Below are 19,125 nucleotides of genomic sequence, written 5' to 3'. Positions count from 1 at the left end.
AGCTAGAAACCCGCACAGGTATGGCAGCATTCTCTAAAACGGGGGAAAAGCTGTTTATTGTAGTCAATAATACAAATTAGTACGAGTCCACTCCTGAACCAAGTGTCCACAAGACCCCCGAGGTGGTGCAATTTGACACCTCTCATAATCAATGGCCGCTTCAGCCTTAAGCAGTTCTGCTCATTGGCCAGTAATTGTCAACGGAGTAAATCTTGGCTGCGACATGGCCAGGACTTGATAGATGAGGGTGCTCAGTCAGGTGAGCTGGAAGTCTTATGTGGCTCATGAAGCCTTGGCTTTCCGGCGCTGGGTTCCCCAAAGTAGAATGGAGATGGCTAGCGTGGTGGATCCCAGAATCCCAAAGAACATAAGCAGTGAAAATGAGCCCTGTGATTAGCAAACAGACAAGTCACAGCTGTGTAGGTACCCAGGGCCTCTTTTAACATCTGTTCTTTCTCAGTCACTCATCCCCTCATTTGGGCACTTCCCCTATTTCCTACCCCCTCCAGCATTGGTTCCTCGTCTTGTATCTCTTTCTGAGAAGTTCTTGCCTAATGCATCCCTTTATTTCTAAAAGGTCCAGTTCCTCACCTGCCTCATACACTTGTATCCATGGAAACCATCAGCACAAACGCACTGCAAAAGACCAGGACCGTCAGATGCACAAGATCCATTCTCAGGACACATTTCTGGGAGCCAGAGAAAAACAGTCACTGGAGTCTAAGGCCATTTACCCTGAATGTATGGCCATTTCCGGCGCCATTTACTTCTTCTTCTTTTTTTTTTTTTTTTTTTTTTTTTGGTTTTTCGAGACAGGGTTTCTCTGTATAGCCCTAGCTGTCCTGGAACTCACTTTGTAGACCAGGCTGGCCTTGAACTCAGAAATCCACCTGCCTCTACCTCCCGAGTGCATGCGCCATCACACCGGGCTTCAGAGCCAAGCTCTTCTGATCTCAGAAGCTAAGCAGGGCCTGATTGGTACTTGTATGGGAGGAGATCACTGGATCTCATTAGGTATTTTTTCAAATCTGCTTAGCTTCTTAATTATTTGTAAATCAAAAGTAGAGGGAAAAGCCAGGCATGGTGGCAAACACCTAAATCACAGCGTTTGGGAGGCAGGGCAGGCAGATCTCTGAGTTCTGCTGTACACAGCAAGTTCTAGATCAGCTAGGAATCCTTATAGAAACTTGTCTCAGAAAGTCAAAACAAAAAGAAACACTAGAAGAAAAGCTCATCAGGAGGTAGTGCAGGCCTTTAATCCCAGCACTGGGAGGAAAAGGCATGCATATCTTTGTGAGTTTAAGGCCAACTCAGACTGCAGAGTGAGTTCCAGGACAGCCAGAGCTGTTATGCAGAGAAAGTTTGTATCAAAACAACAAAAGCCGGGTGTGGTGGCAAGTCTTTAATCCCAGCACTTGGGAGGCAGAGGCAGGTGGATTTCTAAGTTTGAGGCCAGCCTGGTCTACAGAGTGAGTTCCAGGACAGCCAAGGCTACACAGAGAAACCCTGTCTCGAAAAACCAAAAACAACAAAATTAGAAAAATAAATAATAAAAATACAGCAACAATAATAATTAAACCTCGTCAGAGAACACAGGACAAAAAGGCACTTAGCATCTTCACTTTTCTAAAGTAGAGAATAATTGCTCTTTAGAAAGAAGGAAAGCACCCTCCAGTGAGGCGACCATGCTAAAGCATACCTGGGCTTCCAGTGCTATTGCAAAGGTCCCTTTGCCCTTGGCAAATCTGCTTGTCCTTGAAAGAAGTAACATTGTCCCAGGCATTACTACCTCCAGGACAGGGGACATCTTGTGGTAGTATCCTGAAGACAACACACATGATCATGAATGCACACAGTCAAAGAGGTTGGGGTGTAGCTCGGGAGTAGAACGAACAGTTAACGACACACAAAGCCATGGGTCCACTCCCTAACACACATGCACATATGAGCTTACCCAGTCACGCACACATGCACACCCCGCACACAGCATTAGTGGCTCTCATCCTGCTGAGCACTTAGCACATCAGTACTCTCTCCCTTCCTGTATTACTCACAGAGTCTGCAGCTGAGTAAACCCACGGAAGGTGTTGGCCAAATCATCCTTGAGAGGATTTGCCTGAAGGTCTCTGCAAAGTACACACTGTTAGCGCTCTGTTTGCAGAAGTATGCTATTAGCCTTTATACATGCTGTCCTAGGCTAGTAACCCATTCCTTGTCCTCAGTTGTACAAGGTTAGATGCTAATATTAACCTACCTTCTCAAGAGTTATTTCCCATCACCATATTTATCTTTTGGGCAGGCAAATATAAATCCACTTACATGATTATAGCAGTATAAGCCTGTAAAAAGTTTGGACCAGGATCCTTCAGGGAACAGTTCTGAAGATCTAACCTGAAGAAACAAAGAAATCAGTGTCAACTCTGCCTCTTTTTCATCCCCTACTTAAGCTAATATTGATGGAATATCTATCTATGTTCAGAACTGTAAGGTTGAAGCTATGGTAGCAGACATTGTAATCATGTAGTTGCCAATCTAGTTAGCCCTGGCTACATGTAGACATCTTAATTTACCTAAACTCTTCAAACACATATAAAACCGTGGATCCTGTGCTGATTACTACAGATATGCAGCATTTCAATCAGCAACCGGAATTTCTATTGGGTCACACAGTTTCTTGTTTTTAATATTTATTTATTCTATTTATATGAGTACATTGTCACTGTCTTCAGACACACCAGAAGAGGGCAACAGATCCCACCAAAGATGGTTGTGAGCCACCATGTGGTTGCTGGGAATTGAACTCAGTGCTCTTAACTGCTGAGCCGTCTCTCCAGCTCTAGTCAGTAGAGCTATGCATTGTGCAAATACTGGAAGAAGCCTTGTGGGATTTTCCCCCTTCAGGATGACTAGGTTTCACTGACATTCTTACACTCAGAAGTTACTGTTGTCAGGGCCTTGTGCATTTCAGGCAAGTCCTAGCACCAAGCCACAGACAGAGATTTTGTTTTGTTTTGTTGAGACAAGGTTTCTCTGTGTAGCCTTGGCTGTCTTGGAACTCACTTTTTAGACAAGTCTAAGCTCAAATTCAGAGATCTGTCTCCCTCTGCCCCTGAGTACTTTAGTCCTAGCCCTTGGGAGGCAGAGGCAGGCGGATTTCTGAGTTCAAGGCCAGCCTGGTCTACAGAGTGAGTTCCAGGACAGTCAGGGCTATACAGAGAAACCCTGTCTCGAAAAACCGAGAGAGAGAGAGAGAGAGAGAGAGAGAGAGAGAGAGAGAGAGAGAGAGAGTCAGTCTCAACCGAATAACAATCCTCCTGCCTCAGCTTCTCAAATGCTGGATTAGAGACAATGATCAGCATCCCCACAGAGATCATTTTCTTTTGAGACAAGGTCTCAATGTAACCCAAGCTAGCCTCAAATTCACTAAGTAGCTGAGGGTTACCTTGATACTCCTCCCAAGAACTGAAATTAGAAATGCATACCAGGCCCAGCCACAGAGGTTTTAAATGAAAGGAAAAAAAAAAAGCAAATCACTTAAGTTTTTCCCAAATAAGATTTTCTTTTTTTTTTCCCCTGAGACAGGGTTTCTCTGTATGGCCCTGGCTGTCCTGGAACTCACTTTGTAGACCAGGCTGGCCTCAAACTCAGAAATCCGCCTGCCTCTGCCTCCCCAGTGCTGGGATTAAAGGCGTGTGCCACCATGCCTGGCCCAAGTAGATTTTATATCACAGGTAATTGTAAATGCTTGTACATTAAGGATTTAAAGCCTCCAAGCCTTATGGTGGTGCACACCTTTAATTCTGGCACTTGAGAGGCAGAGGCAGGCAGATCTCTGAGTTTGAGACCAGCCTAGTTTATAGAAGGAGCTCCAGGACAGAAAAACTCTATGTTGAAAAACCAACCAAGGGGGCTAGAAAGATGGCTCAGAGGTTAAAAGTTCTTAAGTTGCTCTTCCAAAGGTCCTGAGTTCAATTCCCAGCAACCACATGGTGACTCACAGCCATCAATAATGAGATCTGGTGCCCTCTTCTGGCACATTATACACAATAAATAATATAAATAAATAAATTTTAAAAAAAGAAAAGAAAAACCAACCAAATAAAAAGGACTTCAACAAATTATTTTTCCATTTACTGTGTGCCCACAAACTACAAAAATCATAACATAAAGTATATAACTTAGCATATGGCCTGTTTGCAAGCCTGTAATCCCAGCTACTCAGGAAGCTGAGGCAGGAGGATCACAAGTTCATGTTTAGTGTGGGCAATTAGTGATATCATGTGTCAAAATACTGAAAAGAGCCAGATGTGATGGCTCACCCCTGTAATCCCAGTACTTGGGAAGCTGTAACAGGAATGATATGAGTTTGAGGCCAAAACCTGTGCTACCTAGTACCAGGATAGGCAGGGCTATATAGCAAGATTCTGTCTCAAAGAAAACAAAGGGAAAAGCAAATCCAAAAAAGGTAGCTTGCATAAAGTCCTAGGTTCATTTCCTAGTACCCAGAACAACAATAAGAAGAAGAAAGAAAAAAAAAAAATTAAAGGCTGGAAAGATGGCTTAGCAGTTAAGAGCCAGTAGAAGCCATCTTTTGCTCCTGCAGAAGACCTGAGTCTACTTCCCAGTACCCACACTGCATCTCACAACCGCCTATCATTCCAGCTCCAGGAGGATCCAAGGCCTCTGGATTTTTCCAACACCTGTACTCAAGTGCCTGTACCCAGACAGTCAGACAGACAGACAGACAGACACAATTAAAAACAAAAAAAATGAAGAAAAATTTAAATGTATTTTAGTAAAAATAATACAAAGACTTAATAATAAAACTATTTTAAATGAAACCACAAAAACCTATAAAATGGCAAAAACTATGATTTGTCATCCAGGAAAAAAAATCAAAACATCATTTACTTATCGAAAAATACTACATCAAATTTAAATGTTTAGAATCGAGCATTAAATGTCTCCACTTAGGTACTAATATTTATCCCCAGAGCCTGCTAGGCAAGTCTGTAAACTCCAGTCTGGGAACTCAAAAAAAAGAGTTCAAAAGAATATTTAAGGATGTCTTCTCCTCCCTCACCCCAAGATGGCGCCCTTCTGATTCAGGCAGCATCGGGCCTGCATTAGCTTCGATGTATCCTCACAGTAAGCAGCCACTCTGGATAAATTGTGCATACCTCCCGGACACATGGTGCATATCTGCAGAAGAGAAAGAAACCTGATTAAGACTCCAGAAAGAAAAAAAGAACAAACAAGTCAGTAGCCTTTCCAGAATTCCCATAATGCAAAGCGGAAAGGTGCCTTTTGTAAACAGAACCCATTTTTTCCCTTAAAACCCCGCACCAAATAAGCGCACTGTTCAAGTGCCAAGATCCTCGTGTTTGAGCATCATTACTTGACTATACTGTGTCCTCTCCAGAGACTTCACCTGACAGGCATGGTTTGGTAGGTGTTAAAGGGCTGCAGGTACACAGCGTACTCAAGCATCACTAAGATAAATAGATAGATAGGTAGATAGATAGATAGATAGATAGATAGATAGATAGTCATGCCATGTGCCATTGCACCACGCACAGCATTCGTGCAACGGGAGCTGGCAGAAGAACTATGGGACTCTGTGTGGGAAGCACTATTTAAAGTTATTCAAAAGCAAGGAGATCAAATTTCAAAGGTCTCTGAATGTGGGCAGGGCGAAGGTGTTAGTGGCCAGCACTACGTGAGTACTGGGGAACACCATCCCCGCAGGCACAGGGCTCGGGGAAGCTTCAGGGACAAAAATCTGAGCTTCCGACTGGCCAAAGGGACAGACACCGGCGGGCGAGCTCGATTCCCGGCTGACGGCCAGCAACCTTCTTCAGCCAGATCTCAAACTTTCTTCTGTACCTCAGGTAGAGCCAGGGCCCTTTCCATGCCCAGAACCAGGAGCAGGGCAGCCGCCCGAGAGCCGCCTGACTCCCGAGACGCCATTTCCCACTACTTTCCACCGTCTTGACAGCTCGCGAGAACTGAGCGCGGGGCTCCGCCCCCAGCGTGTCACTCGCCCTGTCACTCTGGGGCGTGGCCTGGTCCGCCCGGGTCGCGAGCCGTGGAGCCCCGAGGCGTAATTTGCCCGCAGGTTCGGGCTGCTCGCGGAATTCTGAGCTCCAGTCCTGCGCTTGCTCGCGGTGGACAGACCCACCTTCTCTCCATTCTTCCTGGAGCGCAGGCCTGTCCAGTTAGCGCGTAGTTGCTTTGAGCTACTGCACGACCCTCAGCCCGGTGCGGACGCCCGGGCAGCTCCATCCGCCCTTAGTAAACATGGCGGCGCGGGGACCCGGGAGGGCGGGGGGGGGGGGGCGGGGTCCGGCTGTCACCAAGTCAGGAGCTGCGGGCCGAGCGGATCCGTGCCAGGCTGGCCTGCGGGCCGGCTGCTCTCATATGGAGATCTCGAAGGTGGGCCGGGCGGGTGTAAGGTGGGCCGGGCGAGGCGGGGATTGGGCAGGGCCAGAGAGACTGAGTTAGTCGCCTCGAGGCGGGAGGGCGGGACTGGGAGGGGCGGGGCGGGGGAGCCTCTTGGTGTGGGCTTTGGGGAAGGTCTTAAATACTAGCGCAAAGTCGTGGGTTCGCCACGTGCGGAGAGAAGGGGAAAACTGAGCCGAGAGAGGGTAAGGGTGATGGAGGAGTGAAGATCGGAGGGCGAAGGGCAAACGCTGGCAAGAGGACACGAGCCTGGGAACCCTTCACCTTAATGTTGCGTAGGGTTCTGCAGCCCGGGCAAGGACGCGAAGCGAGAAAGACTCTTCCTTAACTCATGTTCTTTGCCTTGCCAAGGGGGAAAAACCATTGCTGGTTTCGGAAAGAACGAAGGAACTTTGGTAGCCCTGGCCGAACCACCGACGCAAGGCAAGCAGAGCGGCAGCAGCTCTGACTGGAGGGGCGCTGGGAGAGACCCATCACACCTAAAGGGACAGCTATTGCTCTGAGTGACGACTCCTCAAAAGGTAACTAAAGACAATTAGATCTCGTCTTAATTAATCTGCCAATGTTTAGTTTCCACAGCCTCCAGGTATCTGCCTGGAAACCCTGAATTTACATTTATCAATACATTTAGCTGGTGGGATATCTTGTTTTAGTGAGAAAGGCCATTCAGATCTTGAGGAATTTTAAGCCCTAGATATTGGTGACAGTTGGCCCTGCAGGTGTTCCCTTATATTTCAAAGGGGGAAGAGGGTGAGGACTTAGCTCTGGCTTTCCTAGTTCAGTCTTGTCCCCAGTACTAAAAGAAATAAACCCACAAACTTCAATACCTTTCATTGCAGATAAGTCCCATGCAATGTGAGACCTTTTTTAAAAGACATGTCCACTGGTGTGAATCAGTGGAGTTTGTAGAAAGCCACTGTCCTTTTTCTAGAATTGGATCATATGAAACTAAGTTGTGTTACTACTGGATTGTCCTTTTCCTGTCTGCTTACCTCTTCCTCTACCCTAGAGGCTGTGTGGTTCCTCAACGCAGATAATTAATCAGGAAACTCTAGAAGCAGAGGAACCAAATCGGTACTCAGACCTACCCTACCACTTGGTGTTTTATTTGAGACCGTATAGCTTTGGTTGGCCTGGAACTTATATAGAGATCCACCTGTCTCTGCCCCCTGTGTGCTAGGATTGGCCTAGAAGGGTTTTTCTTTATTTTTTGTTTTGTTTTTTCTTTTTTCTTTTTTTTTTTTGGTTTTTTTTTTTCGAGACAGGGTTTCTCACTGTAGCCCTGGCTGTCTGGCTGTCCTGGGACTCACTCTGTAGACCAGGCTGGCCTCGAACTCAGAAGTTCTGGGATTAAAGACGTGTGCCACCACGCCCGGCTTGTTTTGTTTTTTCAAGACAGTATCTCTGCAGATCTGGCTGTCCTGGTATTCACTTTGTAGACAAGGCAGGCCTTGAACTCTAGAGATTCCTCTCCTTCTGCCTCCAGAAGGATTAAAGGTGTGAGTCACCCGGCTTGTCTATCCTCCTCATCTTCCCATAGCAGTGACAGCTTGCCAAAGAGAGAAAGAAAACTCAAGTATCAAGTAAAGTATCAAGGCCTGGGGCCCCTTTAGGCAAACCAGAGTGCCTCTCAGAATCCTTGACCTAGAGACGGTAGAACATGTGGCCCAAGTTCAGACTTTTTCTTTGTCCTGTGAGGCTTATAGTTCAGGTTTAGTCTGTGAGAACTGCACCCTGCCAACTAGGCAATATGTGCCCAACTGTTTGAATACAGTCAAGAAGATGCGCTGTTTCCTGGAGGGCAGGGTATATTAATCTGTCACTAGAATAGTTGAAATCTATACTGTTCCATGAATGACTGACTACAGTTAGCACTCTGCTCCTTTCTTAGTCTTGGGACTAGTGAGGTTGGAACACTGGTGAATACCTGTGAAAAATTCTTTTTTATTGTGTGTCTGTGTGTGAGTGCTGGTGTGAGGAGGCCTGTAGTGAGGGAGCCACAGGTCGATGGTTTCAAGCTGACTGTAGGTTTTTGGAACCGAACATGTCTTCCCCAGAGCAGCTACAACTCTTTCTTTGAACCCCTGAGCCATCTCTTCAGCCCTTGTAATAGATATTCTTCCTGTGTGTGGTGGTGTGAACCTAGAGTTTAAGGCTAGCATAGTCTACATTATGAGTTCTGAGCCAGCCAAGAATACATGGTAAGATCCTGCCTCTAAAAAACAAAACAGCAAGACTCAAGACTCTTTGCAGGTTCTGTAGAGAGGCTCTGAGACAGATTTCAGGTGAAATACCCTGTACTCTTACACAGGAGGTTGGAATAAAAGATTTTGCAGCAACCGACACACAAACCAAAGGAAGCTGTAGATGTTTATAGATCTTAGAGGGGTGGATGTTTGGGTTTGGAAAGGTAGGGTCTCAAAATGTAGTGATCCATAATAGATAAGATTAAAGGTGGCACGCGCCTTTAATCCCAGCACTCGGGAGGCAGAGGCAGGCGGATTTCTGAGTTCGAGGTCAGCCTGGTCTACAGAGTGAGTTCCAGGACAGCCAGGGCTACACAGAGAAACCCTGTCTCCAAAAACCAAAAAAAAAAAAAAAAAAAAAGATATAGAGGTAAAGTCTATTTAGGAAGATTGTTTTGTACATCCTACCTTAGGCTGCTATAAGCTAGAAATTTAGTGCCTGGGGCGGCGGGGGGGGGGGGGTGGTACTAGATAGGATCTAGGGTGTGGCCGTTATCTCTGAAGGGGAAAATTTGTGAACAAGTGACTGTAAGGCACTTTACTTACTGCTGGCTCACATGGAAGGTATTCAGAGAATATTAACTGTCATCATGTTAGGCTGTCTAAATGCTGCGATTCTCTCCTGTCCCCTTCTTGCCAATCAGTACTTCTAGGGGATGCTTCTTGAGACGGGACCATAGGCTTAGGAGTGTAGATTGGATGAGGAGTGCCCAGGCCTGGGTTTCCATGACCCTTTGAAGGTTCCTTGAGAAGATAGTTCAGTAGGTCAAGAGCTTGTGAAGACCAAGGCATGGAGTTGCCAGTAGATTTCTGTAGGCTTGGGAAGCACTGTCCTGAAAAATGACTAAGGAAGATGCCTAATGGCATCCTATAGCTTACACACACACACACACACACACACACACACACACACACACACACACACACACACGGAAAAGTGATAACTTGAGTGAGCTGGGCCTTTTATGCTTCTATATGAAATGAGAAGGCTATAAGTGATTTAAGAATTGTGGCATATTCTTAGAGTTGTGGTTTTTCTGTGTGTGTAGAGTTAGAAAAGTAGCTTTCAGTCTTCTCTAGGCAACTAACTCCTTTCTAACTCTGTCTAGCACACAGGGTGCTAAGAGCGATTTAGGCTGAAAGCCTAATCCAGCTAGGAATGCTGTCAAGTGTGTTGTCCATTCTGGAACTTGTAGAGTTGAGTTGGGGGACATAGGGTGATACGGGCCACTTGGGGCCCAGCGCTTGGTTCCGTGATGAGCCCAGAACAGACAGCATCCGTGCTTTCCTCTGACTCCCTCTTGATCTCTCTGCAGCTACTCACAGAATCAGTCGGTGCCTCTACCTCTGTCCTGCCCAGGCAGCTCTGCCAAGGAACAGGGATTGCTTCTCCAGGTATGTGTGTCTGATTCCAGCAGGATGGGACAGCTCACTCTCTGCTGCTGGTCACATTGCCACTTTCTCTGACTGTCACTTTTCCAGAGGCCATGGAATCCTAACTTTGAATCTTTTGGCTGCTTCACAGCTCCATCACCTTGTCTGTTGCTATTTTTAAAAGTTGTTTATTTGTGTCTATGGGTGTTTTTTCTGCATGTACATCTGTGCATTGCATGTGTGCCTGATGCCACAGAGGCTATAAGAGGGCATCAGATCCCCTAGAATTGGAGTTCCCGATGATTGTGAGCTGCCATGTGGTTGCTGGGACCAGAACCTGGTCCTCTACAAGAGCAAGTCCTCTGAAGCACTGAACTTCTCTCCAGCCCCTGTCTGTCTCACTTTTGAATCCTACCACACTGACCAGATCAGTTTTTGACTGTTGTGTCTAGCAGGAGCTGAGGTAGTGGTAGGGTTTCTCTGGTGATATTGGGGATATTACCAAAGGGATACAGCGGGGCAGTGGTGGCACATGCCTTTAATCCCAAAAGATAGAGGAGGGCACAGAATGATTGGCCTGCTGATGTTCCGAATGTGGCTTGAGACTGTTAGGGAGGTGAGCTCACTGGTCAGTGCCGACAGGATAACAACACCTCAGGGAGGTGGGACAAAGGCCAAGGAGGATGAGGAAACCTGCCTCCATTAATCTCCATGTCTTCCCTGCTGGGCTACGGCGCCAGGCTGGGCTCTGCTGGCTCAGTACATTGTAGTGGCTGGCTCTGTGCCTGCAGATGGAAGCAGGGGGTTATATGAAGAAAATTAGGCTAGAGTTCATTTTTATTTTACTGCTTGGGTGGAGACCCCATAAAGGTCTAAAATTTCATGACTGCACACCCAAAGGTCCTGGCCAAGTTGCTGTCTGCTATCTGCCTCAGCCCTGCTGCTCCCTCCCTGACATCTAACAAACTATCCTCACACCATCTAGGCCTTCACCACTGTGATGGCTGGATGGTCTGAGTCTGTCCAAAGCCTGTGGGTGGGCAGCCATGAGGGCAGGGTATCCTTGACTGAGAGATAAACTCTTACAGCTGCCCCTGGACCATGTCACTGGGTAGAAGAGAAACGCTGTGAGACTGAGCGAGGAACCAGCTCGTGACAGCTCAGAGCCCAGGAGTACCAAGTCACTGCAAAGCTTCGGCACCGTGAGGATGAGCGTGGCAGGCACTACAGCTCCCTTTCAAACAACCTCAGGCTCCAGCGGGGCTATTTCCACCTTTTCTGTTGTGGACTATGTGGTATTTGGCCTGTTGCTGGTCCTCTCCCTTGTCATTGGGCTCTATCATGCTTGTCGTGGCTGGGGCCACCATACCGTTGGTGAACTGCTGATGGCAGACCGCAAAATGGGTTGTCTTCCTGTGGCACTGTCCTTGCTGGCCACCTTCCAGTCAGCCGTGGCCATCCTGGGAGCACCAGCTGAGATCTACCGATTTGGAACCCAGTATTGGTTCCTGGGGTGCTCCTACTTCCTGGGGCTCCTGATCCCTGCTCACATCTTCATCCCTGTCTTCTACCGTCTGCATCTGACCAGTGCCTATGAGGTGAGCAGAACAGGATGACTTCCCAGCACAGGGATGGAGAAAGGGATAAGGTTCACACGGGAGGGCTGTGACCCTGGACCTTTAGTTATTCACCTAAAGAGTAACTGAGTCTCTCAGTATTTCCCAAGAGGAGTTATGCTGGGGGAGGAGCAGGGGAGCACCATGCCTAGAGGGTCCAGAGTATATGTTTTGTATATCCATTCCCTATGTTAGTAGGCCTCTTGAGGAAAGAGGTTATGTATTGTGAGGGCTAGAATCCAGAAATACCATGCCTTAAAAGATAGATAAATTCTTTGTACTTCTTTCTAGTACCTAGAGCTCCGCTTCAATAAAGCAGTTCGGATCTGTGGGACTGTGACCTTCATCTTTCAGATGGTAAGTAGAATGTTGTGGAAACTGAGCCTAGGGCAGAGGGGGAGCTGAACTCGGGCCTTCAGAAGCAGGTGGAGGTCTCCCTGCTCTCAAACTGACAGGGTTAAAATTTTCTATGAGTGACAATGTGGGGGTTGGGGATTTAGCTCAGTGGTAGATTGCTTGCCTAGCAAATGCAAAGCCCTGGGTTCAGTCCTCAGCTCTGAAGAGGAGAAGAAAAAATAAAAAGACAATATGAGCAAGTCCCTGATGGCATCCTATCCACTGTAGGTATGACTGTGTAAGGCTGTGTTTTGGGAAAGGTGAGGGAAATGAGCCAAGGCGAAGGAAGCCTTGAGGATGCTGTCTTTCCACCTGCATCTCTTCTCTCCCTGACATCCTTTCCCCATCCTACAGGTGATCTACATGGGAGTTGCTCTCTATGCACCATCCTTGGCCCTCAATGCAGGTAAGGATTCCTTGTCCCCGACTTCCACCCTTGGCAGACTGGGAAGATGCCTTTTGGAAGGGCAGACAGGGTAGAGAGCAGCAATCTGACCTTGAGAAAGTTGACCCATTGACTGGGCTCTTGGCTCAGTCTCTAGCAGAGGGAGAGGTAGACTTGGGTCACCTCCATCAAAAGCTGATCAGACATTGCCATGCCACACCTGAGCTGGTTCTCAGTATTTCAGTGGCGCTCTGAGAATGCCTTTCCTTCCGCTGAAGAATGATTTATTTCATCTTTAATGAATATTTGCTTCTTTTATAGGTGAGTGTTTATTTCTTTTTGAGACAAGGTCTCTAGCCCTAGCGGTCCTGGCACCCTGCTATATAGACCAGGCTAGACTCCCAGAGAGCCACATGTCTCTGACCCGCTGAATGCTGGGATTAGAGATGTGTAGCACCATAGCTGCCTGTCTCCAGGAGCTTCCCTTACCAGGGCTTCTCTGGAAGAGCTTGCAGAGATAGGAGTGTGACTTTCTGTTTACAGTGACTGGATTTGATTTATGGCTGTCAGTGCTGGCCCTAGGAATTGTCTGCAACATCTACACTGCACTGGTAATTTCAGTAATTCCTGGGGTGATGGCAGGAAGATGGGAGAAGGAAGAGAAGGGATAGGCTAGACAGATAGGAGATGGGATGGAATTCCAGGGAGGGCAGGGTAGGGTAGGGGTGGGGTGAGGGTGGAGCGTGCACCGTGAAAGTAGACGAGATTCTCGATCCACTATTTCAGGGATGGTTCAGGAGCTTTCGGGGTAGTGTAATGTCCACCCTTCTGGTTGAGTTGACATTTGTGACAGATGTGCTTTTTCACTGCAGGGTGGGCTGAAGGCTGTCATCTGGACAGATGTGTTCCAAACACTGGTCATGTTCCTCGGGCAGCTGGTAGTGATCATTGTAGGAGCAGCCAGAGTGGGTGGCTTGGGCCATGTATGGAATGTGACTTCCCAGCATGGCCTCATCTCTGGGATTAAGTAAGTATGTGCTTCCCCTTTCTGGTGTCTGTGGTACCGAGGGTCTGTAGAGCCTGGGCTCGGGCCTTTTTTAGTAAGTAGAGAGAAACCTGGTAATACCAAATAGGGAGAAAGGTGACGGGTGGGTACCTGGTTGGTGTTTATAGAAAGCCTGGGCATTGCCTGGATGCATACCTGAGATGGGGGAGGGTTGGGAAAATGGAATCTTCTCTCCAACTTCCTGAGCCATCTCTAGTCTCCTGGCTCCTTGCCTTGTGTCATTCTCTGTTCTGTCATTCACTGACCTCTCTTACTAGAAAGATAGGCATCTTGGCTGAGACAGTGACCAGGTAGTATTTGTTGCAGCCTGGATCCTGACCCCTTTGTGCGTCATACTTTCTGGACTTTGGCCTTTGGAGGTGTCTTCATGATGCTCTCCTTGTATGGAGTGAATCAGGCTCAGGTGCAGCGCTACCTCAGTTCCCGCTCGGAGAGAGCTGCTGTGCTGTGAGTGCAGGGGTGGAAGGACTGGAGCAAGGGATGGGAAGGGGCTCCCTAAAGGCAGTGGGGTGGGGATGGGGTTCAGGGTTCTCACCCCCTTACTGGGGACTTTCTGGAGGCTCAGGAGGGCATATAAAAGTATTAATGTTATCTCTGTCTTTTGGCACTGGTCTTTTGCAGCTCCTGCTATGCAGTGTTCCCTTGCCAGCAAGTAGCCCTCTGCATGAGCTGCCTCATTGGTCTGGTCATGTTTGCCTATTATAACATGTATGGCATGAGCCCCCAGCTGGAGCAAGCAGCCCCTGACCAGGTGAGAAGGCCTCTCTTGCTCCTTCCTGTGCTCTTGAGAAGCCAGTCTGGGTCACTAGGCAGAGTATCTGTGTGGCTGAATGGGAAATATAGATGAAGAATTCTTTGCTATCCTGAGGCCTCTGCTGTCTAGCATGTCAGATGAGATCTAGTCCGTGCTCACCTCATTTTGTGGGTGTGGACCACATGATACCAACCCCCACTGTGTACCTCGTGCTCTTTTGGAAACTTGCATGTCTGTTCTCATCTCAGCTTCCCAACAGCCTCACTTTCCAGGAGACAGGCTTGGCGAGGTAGGCAGCGTGCTGAGGCCTCTCTGCTCAACAGAAGTAGTGCTGGATGGGCTGTGTAGTTTGCTCTTCAGAGTCCACTTTCTCCCTGCTTGAGGCAGATGCCTTCGTGTCTGGCTCCCCTTCCTAATGCACCAGGCTTTGGATTGGCAAGGGCATGTCTAGGGGCTTCTCCACACAGAAAGCAGGGGTAGCATCTCTGAGTATGCTCTGCTCTACTTGGCAGTTAGTCCTCTATTTTGTGATGGACCTCCTGAAAGACATGCCAGGGCTGCCTGGGCTCTTCGTTGCCTGTCTCTTCAGTGGATCTCTCAGGTACTCCTTTTCTACAGCTGCTCTAGACTAGACGTGGTCTGCTGCCCCGCTGAGACAGTATGCCCGTCTGTGATCTGCTGCCCTGCTGGGACAGTATGCCCGTCTGTGGTCTGCTGCCCTGCTGGGACAGTATGCCCGTCTGTGGTCTGCTGCCCTGCTGGGACATATGCCCGTCTGTCTTGTATGGCAAGGCAGTTTATCCTCTCCCAAGACTTGCTTTCGTTTGACAATATCAGTCATCTACTTGATCAAATCTATACTTTCATCAGAAAAGGCTTGCCTTCAAACCTCTGGGGTAGCCTGGTAGGGGGAGGGTAGTTTCTTACCTTTATGCCACTGAGCCCTCTGTAGAGTCCTGCCTGTTTTGGTTCTCAAACTTAGCACAACTCATCTCTTTCCTCCCTTTCAGCACCATATCCTCTGCATTCAATTCACTGGCAACTGTCACGATGGAAGATCTGATCCAGCCCTGGTTCCCACAGTTGACTGAAACTCGGGCCATCATGCTTTCTCGAAGCCTTGGTAGGATTACTGCTAAGTCTTGTTCATCCTGAGATCTGTATACACTGTCATCAGTCCTGTGTAGATCATGTTTGTCCTGGACTCAGCACATGCCTCATGTAGCACACAGCCTTCACCCCATGGTGTATTGCTTGCAGGGGCAAGCAGCACACAGGGTCTGGATCTCTGAGACAGGACCCTGGGCTTGAGGCTGGGTTTGATAGACATGTCTCAGGAGTAGTGGTTTGGTTGGAGGGTAGGTAGTCCTCTCCTTGTCTACTCACATCAGTTTATTTCCTCCCCTCTGTTTCTCCCCAGCCTTTGCCTATGGGCTAGTTTGCCTGGGAATGGCCTATATTTCCTCTCATCTGGGATCAGTGCTCCAGGTAATGACTGGAGAAGAGAAAGAAATTCTTGGCAGGGAGTGGGGGGATTTGTATGAGACAAGAAATGAAGACAGCTGTTTTGAGAGGGGTGGAAATTTGCCTTTTGAAAATAATTATTGCATTTAAGCTGGGCATGGTGATGCACACTTTTTGTTTTGTTGTTTTTCGAGATAGGGTTTCTCTGTATAGCCCTGGCTGTCCTGAAACTCACTCTGTAGACCAGGCTGGCCTTGAACTTAGAGATCCATTTGTCTCTGCCTCCCAAGGGCTGGGATTAAAGGCATGTGCCAACACCGCCCGGCCGGTGGTGCACACTTTTAAACCCAGCCCTTGGAAGGCAGAGACAAATGGATCTCTAAGCTCAAGGCCAGCCTGGTCTACAGAGCAAGTTCCAAAATGGCCAGGGCAACAACAACAACAACAAAAAACTGTCTTAAGAAACTAAAGAAAGCACTTGCATCTATTCATTTCTTGTATGTGGATACTTGCATACCAGTACCCGAGTGGAGGAAAGAACAGCTTTGAGAGCTGGGTCTCTCCTTGTACAATGTGGGTCCTGGACATTGAACTCAGGGTCAGCCTTAACAGCAACTACCTTTATCCTTTGAGCTAGCTCACCAGCACCATAAATTCTTAGCTAGATGATATTTAACACTCTCAAGTGACCAAAAGCCCCAGTGTCATTTCTAGGATGCTGTTAGCACAGAGAGACCTAGAGCTCAGTGTTAGAGCCCAAAGTGCATCTTCACAGCCATTCCTGCCCTAGAAGAAAGTCATAGCTGGAGACTGGACTGGAATCTGGAGTCTCTGAGCCTGTGTGTTCTGTTCTTTTTCCATCAACTCCAGGCAGCACTCAGTATCTTCGGCATGGTTGGAGGGCCACTGCTGGGACTCTTCTGCCTTGGAATGTTCTTTCCATGTGCCAACCCTCTTGTGAGTGAGTTATCTGGCTCCCTAGATATGCCTGTGATAGAACTGGGCTGCTGGGACTTTCTGGGGACTGGTGTGAAGGTTTGTGGCTGGCCTGTATGTAGCAGGAGAGTTGACTGTGTCTCTGGGCAGGGTGCCATTGTAGGCCTGTTGACGGGACTCCTCATGGCCTTCTGGATCGGCATTGGAAGCATAGTAAGCAGGATGAGTTCTGCTGTGGCCTCCCCTCCCCTTAATGGATCCAGCTCCTTCCTGCCTGGCAATCTAACTGTCGCCACTGTGACCACCGTGATGCCTTCCACCCTGTCCAAGTGAGGCGGGACTCACTCTCTTCTCCTTGGGTAGTGGCTCAGTTTTGAGGGATTTAATGGGGACCTGACTAAGGGGTGGGCTTCTACAGGCTGTAAGCAGGGTTAGGTTGGGTTCTGAGGCTTTGTGGCTCAAAGTGTCTGAAGAAAACCTGCAAAAGCCCTGCTCACTGCCCTTAACCTCTTGTCCCAGGCCCACAGGACTGCAGCACTTCTATTCCCTGTCCTATTTATGGTACAGCGCGCACAACTCCACCACAGTCATTGTAGTGGGCCTGATTGTCAGTCTGCTAACTGGTGAGGGTATGGGATTGCCACACAGAAAAATGAGGGGCTGAGGGCACTTTGCAGTCTAGGGGAGGTGGGACCCTGCTTGTGGGGACCCTGGGTGTCAGTAGCCCCCAGTCTTCCCTGCTGACATCAGAGTGGGCTAGAGGACTGGGACCTTGGGACAGGGAAGGGTCCTGACGGATTCTGACTAACAAGCACCTTTGCCTTCAGGGGGAATGCGGGGCCGGTCCCTGAACCCCGGCACCATTTACCCTGTGCTGCCAAAGCTCCTAGCACTCCTGCCCCTATCCTGCCAGAAGCGGCTTTGCTGGAGAAGCCACAGCCAGGTGAGACCTGCTGTCTGTCCTGTAGCCGTTGCACTGTTGGTTGTGTCTACTGTGATGACCCTGGCTCCCTGGGAAGGTCTGAAGTGGACTGTCCCACCTTTGCTCCACCTGCCCTTGCCCACCCTCACCTCTGCTCTCTGTGTTCCCCAGGATATCCCTGTGATCTCCAACCTGTTTCCAGAGAAGATGAGGAATGGAGTGCTGCAGGACAGCACAGACAAAGAGAGGATGGCTGAAGATGGCCTTGTCCACCAGCCGTGCAGCCCTACCTACGTTGTCCAGGAGACCTCCCTGTGACCTGGGATGTGAACTCTGCCCTCACTGCAGAGCAGCAGCCGGAGGCTATTTTGTAGTGCAGAGATGACTCACTCCGTGTGTTCTGCAGCACTGAGGTGGATGACCTGGCCTACAGCAAAGGACCTTGAGCTTTAAAGTCTCACCTCCATGGAAGCGGGTGCATGCAAGGGCGAGACAGTTTTTCCTTATCCCTTGCCAAGCTTCTCTTAGGATCAGGGTTTGCAGGGTATAGAATCACATCACACGTGGGAAAATAAATGAATACACTAAGAAAAGGGTGGCATTTGATTAAGTGACCAGGGTTCTTTGGGGTGAATAGGAACAGCATTTCTTACAACTGCCCCAGGATCTGATTTGGCAAGACTGACCAGCTCCAGCATTAAGTCCTTGGCCCTCTGGTGATTCCTTCACTATCATGTCAACCTGGGTTATCATTGTGAGCCCCTGTGGTCTTTTGGGTCCTCTGTAATACTCAAGTCCTCTCTCATTCTTACCTACCTCGATTCTTGAGAGGGAGGCTTTGGTATCCTTGGGTCTCAGCATGGACAGTTATGTATATCTACTTGTATAGAGGGGGGCAGTTTTCCACATCGATCCTTGCCCTCTTCAGGCAGTACTTCAGGGCCCTCACCAGGACCCCATTATGTAGTGTGCTATCCTCTAAACTCCTAAGTCACCCTGGTGTCATTCTGTCATCTGTGCAACTATTATTTCCTTTGGGAGTTTCCTATTCATGCATTTTGTTCCTAGGGAATAAAAATAGCTGTTAGACCTGGTGTCTGGCCTCTGTTCCTTCAAGTAACCACCCTAGAGAAGATAAAATCTCTGTGTGTAGGTGTCTTTCTTTACTGAGGCAGAGTATCCGTGGCCTCCAGTCTCTGCAGGTGGCTGGAGGGGGTGGGGACAGAGTTAGGGCCAGTGCTTCTTGAAGTGTCTCACCCCATCACCCGCCAACCTCAGTTGTCAATACAAGAACTGCGTTGAGATTGTACTGTTGAAGCTAGAGAAAGAATATTAACTTAAGCAATAACACTGGCTTGCCTGGTCAACAGCAATACTACCTGTACCTCCCATACTCAGTCTCTTCCCCTTCTTGGCCCCATCCTGCTATTCAGAGCAGCTGTGCACACATTCTCAGGGTCTCAATATAGACATGGGGCCAGGCAGATCTGAAGGTTCAGCCACA

At 48.4% G+C, this 19,125-nt stretch overlaps 2 protein-coding genes across 5 annotated transcripts; one reads left to right on the top strand and one right to left on the bottom strand.

Annotated features, from left to right (window-relative positions):
• Positions 1-29: 29 nt before the first annotated feature.
• Atraid (all-trans retinoic acid induced differentiation factor) lies at positions 30-6,294 on the bottom strand. Of its 2 annotated transcripts, none has more exons than XM_085836571.1 (7): positions 6,182-6,294; positions 5,084-5,202; positions 2,320-2,391; positions 2,055-2,126; positions 1,700-1,821; positions 592-689; positions 30-387 (listed from the first exon to the last, which is right to left on the bottom strand). In XM_085836571.1, exons 2-7 carry the CDS (start codon positions 5,191-5,193, stop codon positions 283-285), a joined length of 579 nt encoding a protein of 192 aa, XP_085692697.1. In that variant the 5' UTR covers positions 5,194-5,202; positions 6,182-6,294; the 3' UTR covers positions 30-282. The 2 variants fall into 2 exon arrangements, with proteins under 2 accessions (XP_085692697.1, XP_021018389.1); XM_021162730.3 differs by lacking the exon at positions 6,182-6,294 and adding an exon at positions 5,887-6,008.
• On the top strand, positions 5,714-18,715 carry Slc5a6 (solute carrier family 5 member 6). 3 transcript variants are annotated; one of them, XM_029477351.1, is made up of 18 exons: positions 5,714-5,891; positions 6,814-6,983; positions 10,025-10,103; positions 11,171-11,680; positions 11,990-12,055; positions 12,449-12,500; positions 13,023-13,090; positions 13,352-13,506; positions 13,852-13,992; positions 14,167-14,296; positions 14,812-14,900; positions 15,310-15,422; positions 15,720-15,787; positions 16,634-16,720; positions 16,850-17,028; positions 17,219-17,322; positions 17,527-17,642; positions 17,793-18,715. In XM_029477351.1, the coding sequence occupies exons 4-18, from the start codon at positions 11,291-11,293 to the stop codon at positions 17,937-17,939; spliced, it is 1,905 nt and encodes a 634-aa protein (XP_029333211.1). In that variant the 5' UTR covers positions 5,714-5,891; positions 6,814-6,983; positions 10,025-10,103; positions 11,171-11,290; the 3' UTR covers positions 17,940-18,715. The 3 variants fall into 3 exon arrangements, with proteins under 3 accessions (XP_029333211.1, XP_021018387.1, XP_021018388.1); XM_021162728.2 differs by lacking the exon at positions 5,714-5,891 and adding an exon at positions 6,356-6,435; XM_021162729.3 differs by lacking the exon at positions 5,714-5,891 and adding an exon at positions 6,564-6,647.
• The last annotated feature ends 410 nt before the right edge of the window (positions 18,716-19,125 follow it).

The sequence above is a fragment of the Mus caroli genome, unplaced genomic scaffold (genome assembly GCF_978045245.1).
Source record: "Mus caroli unplaced genomic scaffold, Mus_caroli_1 scaffold_4, whole genome shotgun sequence".
NCBI classification, from domain to species: Eukaryota; Metazoa; Chordata; class Mammalia; order Rodentia; family Muridae; genus Mus; species Mus caroli.
This window is presented reverse-complemented; position numbering and strand designations above follow the sequence as displayed.

Coding starts and splice junctions, on each gene's coding strand:
- Atraid (XM_021162730.3), bottom strand. CDS start 5,970: ATGGCGTCTCGGGAGTCAGGCGGCTCTCGGGCGGCTGCCCTGCTCCTG. Junction 5,203..5,886: donor GGGCCCTGGCTCTACCTGAG/GTACAGAAGAAA, acceptor TCTCTTCTGCAG/ATATGCACCATGTGTCCGGG. Junction 690..1,699: donor CAATAGCACTGGAAGCCCAG/GTATGCTTTAGC, acceptor TCTGGCTCCCAG/AAATGTGTCCTGAGAATGGA.
- Slc5a6 (XM_029477351.1), top strand. CDS start 11,291: ATGAGCGTGGCAGGCACTACAGCTCCCTTTCAAACAACCTCAGGCTCC. Junction 17,029..17,218: donor ATGCCTTCCACCCTGTCCAA/GTGAGGCGGGAC, acceptor CTCTTGTCCCAG/GCCCACAGGACTGCAGCACT. Junction 17,323..17,526: donor GATTGTCAGTCTGCTAACTG/GTGAGGGTATGG, acceptor CTTTGCCTTCAG/GGGGAATGCGGGGCCGGTCC.